Source organism: Mauremys reevesii, linkage group 8, assembly GCF_016161935.1.
Source record: "Mauremys reevesii isolate NIE-2019 linkage group 8, ASM1616193v1, whole genome shotgun sequence".
NCBI lineage: Eukaryota > Metazoa > Chordata > Testudines > Geoemydidae > Mauremys > Mauremys reevesii.
In genome coordinates this window covers 13,083,076-13,095,999 of record NC_052630.1, presented here as the reverse complement: position 1 = coordinate 13,095,999, position 12,924 = coordinate 13,083,076, and the positions used below count along the sequence as shown (strand labels likewise).

Below are 12,924 nucleotides of genomic sequence, written 5' to 3'. Positions count from 1 at the left end.
TGTATAATGAAGGTTAACAGCCATGGAAAGTTACCCATTCCCTCCACCCCAACCAGACATTTTCCAAATGTGGAAAATTATCAGTTATTTGTGAATTTAGTTCAGGGAACAACCCCTTGGTATTTCTACCAATACATACAGCTTTTCTGAAGGAGTTGGATATATTTCACAATTATTTTATTGTAACCACTGGAAATGCTGGAGCAGACTAGGAATGGATTTAGATTTTTCAGAGTGTGAAAAATAATTTGAGAGCCAAACATTGCTATTGGAGTTAGCATTGCTTATATTAGAAAATGGCACTTAAACTATTTGAATTCACTGAAACTGACCACTCTGGTACATTTCTGGCTGGCTCATCCTTGTCCAGAATTCCACATCTATGCACATATCAGAAGCAACTAAAGGATGATCTGCCTAAAATCAGCTGTATTGTCTGTTTAATACTGCGCCTGACACTGGCTAATGAATTGATTCTTCTAATATTCCCCGAACTCCCAGGCTGTTTTAATTTTAAACTAAGAAATATGTCAAGTGATAATTAACTCTCACTACAGACAGGTTTGTACAAAAGTAATTAACTTCACCATTTCTTCACATTGGGAAGATCCTGACTCCAGAAAGAGTGTAAGATTGCCTTTGACAGCTGCTAGAAGAGTTGTCTTTACCTTCATTAATTTCCATCCATTCCCCAACACCCCACCTCAAAGCTAATTACTCCATTGCATCATACTTTTCAAGGGTATCGCACATGAAGGAGGAAGTGGAAATACCATTTAGAGTATTATAAGTTTACAGCACTGGTCTATTCTTTTTTAATGTGAGCTTCACTTTTGATTATTATTGTGACCTCGTCCAATTCCCCTTCTCCTCGCAATCAGATTGCAATTTTGTGACAATATATGCCCTGAAAACATCCAGCGATGATAAAAATTCATATGAAATGATAAAACAGCTGGAGATTTAAAGTGATGTGAATTCTTGCTTCAAGCAAAGAGAGAATGATTGTTAAAATTAGTAAAATAACAATGTACAGGGCAATTTCTCCTCCTTATGACCTTGCAAAAGATAGGCATTTTTGTATAAAAGTTTGGAAGTTTGGCTACTGTTTAGGTTTTTTAAAAGGCGGGTGCTGCCATGGAATATGGTTTCCAGAGCTGGCCCGAGACAGTGAAACAATCCAAGAAATCCAGCTCCTAGGATAACCTCCAGCCCTTTGGCCATCAAGACTAAGAGCTTGATCCAAAGGCCACTAAAGGCAATAGAATGACTCCCATTGCTTGTAATGGGTCTTGGATCAGGCCCTAAGGATATTTTGTGGCCCTTTGAAATGTGCAGGGAAGGAAAGAGTGGAAATTCTTTACATTGTTTTTAAACTCTTGAGCCAATTGCACATCTAGGGCATTAGGAATTGCTATCAAGTGATAGGGAATTAAATGTTACTGAAGTTCTTGGGCCCAGCCACCGTTGGTGCAAACTGGTGCAGTTCCACAGACTTCTATGAAGCAATGCACATTTACACCAGCTGAGGATCTGGTTCATTATGTTATCACAGTGGGGAAATCATTGAAATAAACACTGTACAACTACTGAACAAAATGAGAAAAACTCAGTTAACACTTATTTTAAATCAATCAATATAAATAATGCAAAACTGCATACTACCATGGAGCTGTTTATAATTAACACCTTTTAAGCAGGGTTTTAACATTTTAATGCACAACCAGTAGTCAAAATTGTGATCTTTATGGTAGTTTGTTATTAGTCTGTGGATAAGTCTTGACATGCATCTCATTTAGTAGGGTTGTTTGGACAAAGAGTGGAAGAAATCAGTTTGATTATTTCTTGGGTGGATGCCTTTAAAAAACATTTTTGACACTAATTTGTTGAATGGATGAATATGAGCAACATAAAAACAAATTAAGAGGATGACTAAATTCTTTGGGCTAGATCCTGAGCTGGTGTGTAAATTGGTGGAGCTCTATTAACTTCAATGGAGCTTTGACAATTTACATATGCTGAAGATCTGGCCCTTTAGGCTTAATATAATTAACCATACACTTAGGCACACCTTTTATACTCATCACACAGTTTCAACATTAAGGGATTTATCCTTCAAGGTGCTGAATGTCTCCACTCCCGTGAAGTCGGGGGAGGGGGGAGGAGAGGGCATTCAGAACATCCAGAGGTTATGCAGCATCTCAGGATTGGGCCCTAAGTGCTTGTGAAAACCATTAAAGGGTATAATAATAAATCAACTGGTTGAGTGGAAGTTGATCAGGACAAATCTTCAGGCTTTAATATGGCTAAATCATGCCTGGTCTAACCTACTGGAACTCTCTATAGACCTTTACCAAAATAGTGGATACATTAGAACTGGTGGGTATGATTTATTCATCTGTGCTCAATACGTGGTGAGAGCTCATTGACATTTAAAGGTAAAACTGCCCACCCTTAAGTCAAATGCTCCTTCTCTTCATTTGGAAATGGTTCTTTGGAAACAGTCAATAGACATTTTCACAAGTCAGATGAAATGCTTCCTTTCCTGTCTACTTATGTGAGCCCATTTCTGATTCTGCCCCACTGTCTACCCAACTTTCTCTGTTACCCTGCTGCATCTTTGCTCTCATTCTCTCTGGGCTCAGGATTCCTCCTCCCATTTGCAATGCCTACAGTTCCTCTTTGTATTCCTCCTGAGCTGTTGCTTTTCCTTACCTCACCTCTCTGCCTACTCATTTGTTCTCTTGTCCCTGTTGTTCTCTGGCAATATTTCACTCTTTTACGCAGTACAGCAGATTTCAAAGTCAAATTTATGTAAAAAATGTATTACGTTTCCCTTTACAGCCTGTAGTGAGCACAAAGGAACTTGCAAGGAAACTAACAATTTAATCTTACTAAGGACATTAGTAAGTTTCACTTTGAAGTCCGCTGCTCAGACAGCAAAATAGAATGGATGTGTGGCCTAGGTCAGACATTGATCACACTGCATCTGGCTCAGTGAAGATGTCTATGCAATTCACTTTGAATAGGATGCTGGGATGTATTAAGCAGGGAATAGAGAACAATACAGAACATGAGAATTATGTGACTCAATAGTGCATCCTCATTTCAAGTATTGCACACAGTTTTGGTTATACAATCATACAAAGTAGACTAGAAGTAGAAAATGTCTGGAGAAGAGCAATGGATATTTTTTAAAGGTAAGACGCAAAGGGCTTCTTTATGAAAGGAAATTAAAATTATTAGGATTATTCATTTTACGAAGGAGAAGAGAGGGTTACATAAAAAAAGACTAATAGGGTATAAGCTAGTCAGTCTGTTCCAACTTTTCCCTTAAAATGAAATCTAGGGGACGTTCAGCAAAAAAGGCAATATATGTCAAACTATGCCCTTATTCACCCCATGTGCCTTTTCCGAAATCCAGCCCTCCAAATTAGGTTCAGTGCCCCATATTCTGCTTTCTATTACATGAGTGCAACTCCCATGGAAATCAAAGCAAAAAGAATAGCTTAATATGTTTAAAATTGAGAATGTGGAAATATTTATTCAGCATCTAATCAACTTCTAGAATTTCCTTTTTTTCAGTTCACAGATCATTTTTATTCAAAATGTAAAATTCAAATAATGGTTAGACTCATGAATAAAAACTAATCTGCAATTACATTAACCAGAATTAAGATGGAAACAAATTTCCACACTTTAGGGTATAAAATCATCAGCAGCTGTGCTCAGGAAAGAATTGCCCCTCCATAGCAATTAGGACCTGATCCAGTGCCTACTGCAGTCAATGGAAATACATACATTGACTTCAATGGGCATTGGAGCAGGGCCTTAATTTCCCTTTGGTGCCAGCCTGGAGACGTCCTCACATACAGGGAGCTCAAAGACTGTCCGTTTAACTAGAACTTCTACAGCTACACAAGGAAAGATGGACACAATTGACCCTTTGACGTTTGTAGAAAAGTTTTCAGCAAGTCTGGTCAAAATATTTCCATCAGAACTGTTTTTCACCAACCACCAAAATGGAATACATTTTTATCCACAAAAATTGTCCGCTTTCCACAGAAAATTGTAATTTGTTAGTTGAGAAATGGAATTCCAGAGATCCAAGAAAAATTTCCATCAAGAACTATTTGGAAATGTCAAAAAGTTTGCTTTGCTTTACGGAACTAAATCAAAATTTCATTTCACTTCAAAATAAACAATGTCCTTCTGAGCAACCACGGTGCCTCCCTGGAGTTGTCATTCAGCTTCCCATGCCCCATTCTCCTCTATGGGATTGGCTCCCCGGATGGACTACATCTCACATGAGGCATCATGCTACTTGACTCCCATCACAGAGGCTCAATGGAACAGGAGAACATGGTGGAATTTTCCAAATAGAAATTCAGTTTTCAGCCCAAAATTTTCAGTTTTAATTTTTTTGTCAAAAAGTTGAAATTTTCCACAGGACATTTTTTTTTCCAGACAGCTCTAGTTTTGAGATCCTCAGATAAAAGCCATTGTGTCAGTGCAAATGGTCATTACACAGCAGACCTAAATCTCAAATTGGATCATCCTATCTCTTAATACAGACATATAATAAATGTTTCTGTGCAAGGCAGAAATCATATTCTTTAAACACCCTTCATGTCCTGTTCTAATGCCATTTTTCCTCATTGTTTTACAAATGGCATTACAGGACAAACGGTTTTATTCAGGAACAGCTGAAGGGATTTTTAGGAAAGGAAGACATTGAATAACATATGTGGAAGCACTAATAAAAATGTCCATCGAGTTTAGAAAATCCTTTCACATTTTTCTGTGATCAGATATATAACATCTACCATGCTTGGTAACATTCAATTCTTGACTTCTGTGCTGTTTGTAATTCTACGAACATACTTTGATTACAGATAGGCTAAATTACCCCAGAACTGGAGAATCACTTTACATAGACTGTTTGTATTGCAGTCCAACATTCTGGGGAATTCATATTGACAGATCGTATTCATGGCACTGAGACTGGCTTGGAGAAAATGAATGCGATGCAACAAAACATGCTTGTGACTGGAAATACTTATTGGGCCTGATTCTAGACTGCCATGCTCCTCATGTAACCATTTACACTTGTGTAAAGTGGGCATAAAACACTACCATAGTTATTTAGGAGCATTTTACACCTATTTTGCCCAGTGTAAATGACCACACAAGATGCAAGGCAGTGGTGAATCAGACGTTGTTATTGGCCATGTCAATTTTACTTAAGAGAACTGTAGACAATATTAACTGATATTCAGGGGAAAGGGGGATTTCCAAAAACACTTAAATAACTTAGAAGCCTAACTTAGGAGCCTAAGTCTCACAGTTTTCTAAGTGATTTGAGCCTAAATCTCAATGATTTTCCAATGAGATTACATCTCCTAAATCCTTTTGAAAATGGAGGTTAGGGTCCTAAATTACTTAGGGCCAGATTTTTAAAGGTATTCCGGCACAAAGTATGATTTTTCAAAAGCACCAATGCACCTAACACTCTTTGAAATCAGTGGGAATTAGGGCCTACATGCTTTTGCAAATACCACTACATGCTTAAATACCTTTAAAAATCTGGCCCTTAGGAAATTTTGAAAGTTTTACTCATGGCCTTTATTTTCATAGTTACAGAACGGAATTATTAGATTGTCAGACATCTGTTAGGATATAGATATTCAGGCCTGTCTGCAAAGGCCTATACTTTAAGAATTTAGGTGTATTCTTGTCACTTAGCTAGTTAGAGGTATAAAAGAAAGAATAAAAAAATCACTGTCTGTCTGTGTAATGGCCTTCTTTTACTGTGACAGTCTGAGGCCTGGTTCTTCGGCTAGGCAGCAAAGACTGCCATAAGCTGGGAAGTGTATGGTCACATCCTCACATTCCAAACTAGTTACATTGAAATAAGGTGCTATTGAGCTATTAGGAATACAATCCTATCCTGATATTCCTATCACCTCCAGAGAAAGGGAAGAGCCTAGAAGATGTAAAAGGAAATTTAGTTTGATAGCATCCTGTCTGGCAAGAACTCACTTATCAATAGAGACAGCTGGAAAACCCTTACGTCTGTATAGATGTAGTTGTAAAATCCTCACTTCTGTATTGTTTTGTATGTTTATTTGCATGGTCTCTGTCTGGGTCTCTGATTGTTTCTGTCTGCTGTATAATTAATTTTGTTGGGTGTAAACCAATGAAGGTGGTGGAATATAATTGGTTAAATAACCATGTTACAATATGTTAGGATTGGTTAGTTAAATTTCAGTAAAATGATTGGTTAAGGTATAGCTAAGCAAAACTCAGGTTTTACTGTATAGTCTGCAGTCAATCAGGAAGTAATGGGGGGGGGCGGGAAATGGGAACAGGGACTGGGGACGGGGGAATTGGGATCATGTTTTGCTAAAGGGGGAATGGGAACAGGGGATGGGAAGGGGGACACTAAGGAAGGAAACTGGAATCATGCTTGCTGGAAGTTCACCCCAATAAACATTGAATTGTTTGCGCCTTTGGACTTCGGGTATTGTTGCTCTCTGATGCGAGAAGGACCAGGGAAGTGAGAGGGTGAAGGAATAAGCCCCCTAACAACATCTAGCAGCTAATATCTGCATCCTCAATAAACTATGGGCATAAAACTGTGGTTCAGTTATTTTCAGTTGTAAAACTGCCCCAGAAAAAACAAAACAAAAAGAACAAACAGAAAGTGGTTAAACCTTATACCTTGTTGGCCTGAATTTAAAAAAGAATCACAGTAATATGTGGTTTCATAAGGGGTTAATTTCAAAGCACATAACCTCACATTTCTTTAGGGGATCTCATATTCAGCATTGACTCAAAACTGTCAGTCAAGAGAACAGACTGCTTTGTTTGGGCCACAGCAAACCTTCTTTGGCAGTTTTGGTACTTTATATCTTTATGGATAAATAGCAACAGAACTGGAAATGTGGTTATACTGATAACCAATGTGTTGTGAGGTAACATGAGTTATATGAATAAACGTCTTCAACCATCTGAAAGAGTTATGTAAAACCTCCATCTGCCTAAGAGATGTCACTGTCAAGTCTGAGATTTCAAAAGTGATCTGTGTTGGCCTAATTCTGGTCTCACTTAAATCAATGGTAAAACTCTCATTGACTTCAGCAGGAGCAGAGTTAGGCCAATGATGCGCACTTTTGAAGATGCCTACCTAAGTAATTTCAACCACCTACAATTTATGGGTATCTGATATAGCTTGCTATCTTGATTTTTTTTTAAAAGGAGCGATACACTTTTTAGCAAGTTAACTCCTGAGTGCCAGCTACTGTCAAGGCAGATACATGCACCTCAGCCAATCAGATTTCTCCTTTAACAACGGTCATATAACAAAAATACATAACAAAATCTCTCTACTGTTTCAGTTTGACCTACTTTCTTGGGAACCTACAGAACTCCTCCTTACACAAACCTACTGCAAAGAAAAACAAAAGCTCAATATCTGCCCAGATGGCAACATACATTTTAAATTGACCTTTTATTATCCACGATACAACAAAACCCATGATGGTTTACAACCTGCTTCTCAGAATTCTGTATGTCTGGAGCAATTAAGGAAGCTACCAGAATGAAATTAGGGAATTTATTAATCTGTTTAATGGATGACTGTTACCCACTTCACATTATACCAAAACAGATTAGGCAGGTGACTGAGATCCAGAAAACATCTGCTAAACAAAATCAAAATTAATGATAAACAGAATGAGTTCTTTGATAGCTGATTTTCCTCCATCTGTCTATAACAATAAAAGAGCTGCTAGAGACAGCTGCCAATTAGTTGCTAATTCAAAAACAGGAAGTGGGATCTGAGCTCAAGTAGCAGTACACTGGCATGACTCTTTTATTTAACATTTATGTACCTTTGAACAAACTTTCTAATTGCTATAGCTGTTATTACCCATTTGGTGATGTCATCCCCCATCACCCTCTTCCTTCTTTCCTGGAGTCTATAGCCACTGGCTGTATCCACACAATTGTGGATGCATGTTAAAAAAATCTAGTGATGATCAGTCAGTACCTCCTGATGGCATTCTCCCTTTCCTTTTTAAGCCCTGGATGGTCTTTATTCACAAAACAATCAGGTAATTGTCTGTGACATCTTGTTGATGGTCTGGAGAGGCAGCTGACAAGAATTAATTTAAACTGGCCACTCACTGCATCCATTGTGGGTCCCCCTGTCACTGCTAAAACTCAGAATGATGTTACCAGTTCAGGTGAAATGCTGGTTTTAAAAACACCTGTATAGATAGACTTTAGTGATTACAATAAGTAACCTGCTCGCAGACCTAATACTCTCCTGTGTGCCGTTTAGTATCACACTTTTGCCCAAATCCTGAACCAAAGAGAGAGAAATTGCATTTGTGGCAGTACAGGGACGTCAGAGCATCACATGTTCCATCTTTACTTCTAACCTTCCTCATCCCAACCTTATAATATTCTCTTTCCCTCTTATACAACTGGGCCACCTCCCCAGGCAATCTGTACAAAACATCCTCCTCCTTTACCGTTCCAAAAACCCACTAAACTATCAGGTATCTTTATGTGTTGCTTTCAACTAGTTGGCTCATGGGGAATATTCTGGCATCACGATTTGAGTAAAAAAAACCAAAACTATAGGCAGGTATCTTTTTGAGAAATACATTAAAATGGCAACTTACATGAGCAACAAGGATAAAAGGATTTTCAATTTAATTTCAGTAAAATATAATGGGATTTATTCATAGAATTTAAAGTACTTTTAATTGAATAGATAAAAAGCATTACAGAGAGCTATCTTCTTGTATATACATGGTACCTTTGTGCCAGCTCATGGGAAGATGGATATTTACTTGTCCTAATTATTCATAAAGATGATGTCCACAACAAGCTGGTGATCAATGCCCACCTCTGTTATTTTCAAGACTGCCTTAGTGGGAGTATCTCCAACACTGACATTTCCTTCCTGCAATGGAAATTCTCAGAGCACCAACTGCAGTGGAGTTGGGACAAGTGATTCTTTTTTCTCCCTAGCAGGTTTCAATGTCTGAGCCTGAATCCCGTAGTCAGCTAGTGTGTTTTTAAGTGACACTAGGAGGAAAGAAAAAAAAACCCATCTCACACATCCCCAAGGCTCTGTCATGCTACTTTGCATTGAATTCTTTTTCCATGAAAACATCTGGAGGTGGGTTTTCATAAAATCTGAAAGACAAATGTTATGAAGCAGGCTCTTGAAAATTTGGACAACAGTAGCCTCTTTCAAGTTTGTAGGTTCACGTTTGTTTCAACATGTTACCTCAAGATCAATCAACAGAGACAAACAAATTGGGAGGAAAAAAACCCTATATTTTTCCTACCTTTTCTTCTTGTGCCTTCAAAGCTTCTGGATTCCTACAAGGAAAAAGAGAATTTTTTTGTTTTGAAGTATACAGGAATAATTCATAAGTAGCATAAACACAGACCCACTAAAACATAGTCCCTGTCAGAGTGAAGTGCTTATGAGGCTCTAAGCAATAACTAAACAGCTACAACGTCAAGTATTTAATGGATCAGTAGGTTATCCATCAGAGTCATCATTTTTGATCAATTACAGTGAAAAGCATAAAACCTTAATTCAAATCAATATTTTTTTTCCCTTTTGGGTTACAAGATCGCAGATCAAAGGGATTTTGTTATATTAACTGTTTTGGTTTTACTTGTAAAACAGATACCAATCCTGTAAAGACTTATGTGCTTAGTTTTGAGGAAGTGAATAGGCCCAGATGAATTGATGGCATTACTCGTATTTATAACTAAGGATGTGATTAAGCCTTTACAGGATCAGCGCTGTCAACAGCATCTCTTGCAAAAACATTAATTACTGCCATTTCTAGGAAAGCTAACTTTCTTATTTTAATTTGATGTATACACAACAGTCACCAAGAGACCTACAGTATATTCCCAGGCTATATGCCATCTCTTGAATCTCAACCATAAGTGGGTATGTAACAGACCATCTAATTTAAAGCTGAGCTAATAATTCATGACTACACACAAACATATTTTCATGAAAATTTCCAAATAAATACCACCTCTAACAACCAATATCTGAGACTGAGGCACTGGGGAGGATGCTGAGAGAAACACAAGCTACATCCTTTATTTACACTGAGTAGGACTCACATGACAATGGGACTGCCTGCCTGAGTAAGGGCTGCAGAATCAGGCCCATTGATTGTAACCTTAAAACACAAATAAAGCCAACTCGCAGTGAGCCAGGCAGGTCTCTGCATGTTCTCATATGGTGATTTATCACTTAGACTAACAATATTGGTGTTCCCTTGAGACAGCAAAGATTAGTGCCAGATGCTGACTACCACCAGCTTGGAAGCAAAGATCCCAATCCTTCCTTTGTTGCACCTACTTGTGCAGTAAAATTCTTTTTTGATGATCCACCCTAGATTTTGAGAGCTAGTTCTCCTCCCTCTTACATCTGCTGCTGAGCTCTTGGTTGTAAAGATGCATTGTACATCTGAGTTCCTTGATCCTCTGACATAGGCTCAAAGTCCTCTGTTCTTACAGATGGTGGCCTCTTTAACCTCATTTCATTCCCTTAGCACTCACTGTTCATATAAGTTTATTTATCTAAGTGTGGAAATAAGCAAAGTTTACTTTTCTTCCTCAGAGTGAAGTAGCTTCTCGCCTCCCTAGATAACAAGAGATTCATGCTCTTATGATGCTTATTCTGTTTTCATATGGACTTTATTGTTTTCATTTGTAAAGTAGAGTGGTCTACATTTAGCCAAAGTAAAATATAGCACCACATAGCTAATGCCATGTCCACATATACCTACAACCAGATGAAGGCAGGGAATTCCTGCCATATGGTAAGATACCAAGACAGTGCACTCTAAAATCAAAAAGATGTTGAAACTGAGAGGAAAAACAACAGAAAAACAGGGTATCAGAGTGATGACAGGTGACAGTACCTACGAAGTTAAATCAAACTTAAGATGTAGTGGACGACGTTATTAACTACCTCAAACTAGTTAGCAGGAAAATTTAGTATTGGATCGAGTTATGTTATATAACGAAGCGGTACTATATTTAGTCACATATTGGATACATACAACTTTCTACTGTAGATGATAGTGTCTTGTCTTCATCTATCTTAAGGGCATAAGAGTTCCAAGTCAAGGTGGTTGGAAATTTTCTGACAAAAGCAAGTTTCTTTGAAAAATGCTGATTTGTTGAACCAGAAATTTCTTGTGACAGTCAGTCAGGTTTGACAAACTTGCTGAGTCACGGACAGAATTCCCTGCCAGATCAACAGCAGGGAGCCTTGCTGTGCAGGCTACTCCAGGTCTGGGGACTCTGGCACATAGGGACCACAGTGCCAGATTAGCTAGCCACTCAGACTGAATCTAAGTCCTGAGTTTCAGCCAGCTCTGGCTCCATATTTGCTTATCAACTTAGTGAGAGAAGGTCCCTTCCAGTGGGTCCAAATTTCTCCATCCTTTGTAGAGAATTAAACCATTGCATTCACAGAGCAGGCATGGTGAAACCCAGCTTGACTTGGAAATGGGTGACACAACCAATATGTCCTCTCTACTCTGTGCAAAGCAATTGTTACTATTAAAATATCCATATATGTATAGCCAGAAACAATTCTTGCCAGGTGTCTAGCTGCTGTGTAGACATACCCCAAGTAACAGAGGCTCCTTGACAAAGGGTCATTGGAAACAACTCTCACTTCAGACCTGACAAACCTGTCCTGCAGAATATTTATCTATAAAGAGTAACATTAAGGTATCTACAGAAGGCACATAACTTGTCAAGACTCAATCATTGCAAGAAGCCTAGATAGATAATATATAAGGAATAACATATTAAAATTGAACATATGCTTTATGGACTTGGAGTAAAAATTAGTCACCAGGGTAATGTGTGTTGGAGATGGCCCATTCAAGCAACATGAGTTATTACCCCTCCCTAGTCAGCTGCTGATGTAATACAAGGTTCTATTGTCTAGCTTTGCTACACGATGAACAGTCAATGGAAAACCATCAAAGAAACTTGTAAATGCTCAAAACCACTTGGAGGTGAAAAGGAACATAATAGCAGGCAGGAGATTGCCCTGGCTATGAACAAAGGCAAAAGGTTGTTTCAGTATAACAGAGTGTAGAGAAAGGCACTCAGTATTCATTCATTGAGGAAACTTCTTAAGGAGCGGGGGCGGGGAAAGAGGGGGGCCTTCATGAATGTTTGGATCTTGGTGCTTGTGAAACCAGTTAGTTCTGCAACAGAGTGAACTTAGGGAGGGGGGAATTACTTTATTATAGAGGAAAGTAGACTACTGATAAGTCTACACTTATCATTTGCATTTTATTATTTTGTTTTGTGTTGTAACAATTTTCCTCCATCACTTCTCTCTTATTTCTAGTTCAATCTTCATTCTTTATTATACAACCCTACTTTTGTTCCACTAAAAATGCTCACAAATGCTGTGTGGTTTACAGAAGTGGTGAGTTAAGGTAAAACCGATAAATTGGAGTGTGATGCTGACAGATCAGCTAAGATCAGAGCCCTTGCGCAATTCACTGGTGGGTGAACTTCAAAGGAGTGTTAAAATACCTGGACAATTCACTTGTTAAAATGGATGTTAATTGTATTTGTCTTCATCTACCTACATCCTGTTTGATGTACACCAGTGGAACTACATTAACCTGTTGTTGCTATATCCTTTTTCATGTCCTGTAACTCTGTAATTACCTTTATATTATGTATATTACTCTACTTAATTAACATTAGGTCAAAAGGCCTGTATTTAGTGTTTAGAAGTTAACTTACTTTATATTCGGATGATATGAAAACTAATGAAGAATTGTTCCTGGCTATCTCATTATGTACTCTGGTAATTGCATAACCTTAATT

At 38.1% G+C, this 12,924-nt stretch overlaps 1 protein-coding gene across 2 annotated transcripts in view; it reads right to left on the bottom strand.

Annotated features, from left to right (window-relative positions):
- The window catches only part of FSTL4 (follistatin like 4), an 817,110-nt gene that overhangs the window by 404,679 nt on the left and 399,507 nt on the right, over positions 1-12,924 (bottom strand). For both annotated transcript variants that reach the window (XM_039485151.1, XM_039485152.1), the window contains one exon: positions 9,369-9,402. In XM_039485151.1, the coding sequence (XP_039341085.1) occupies positions 9,369-9,402 (34 nt within the window). The remainder of the gene's footprint in view (positions 1-9,368; positions 9,403-12,924) is intronic.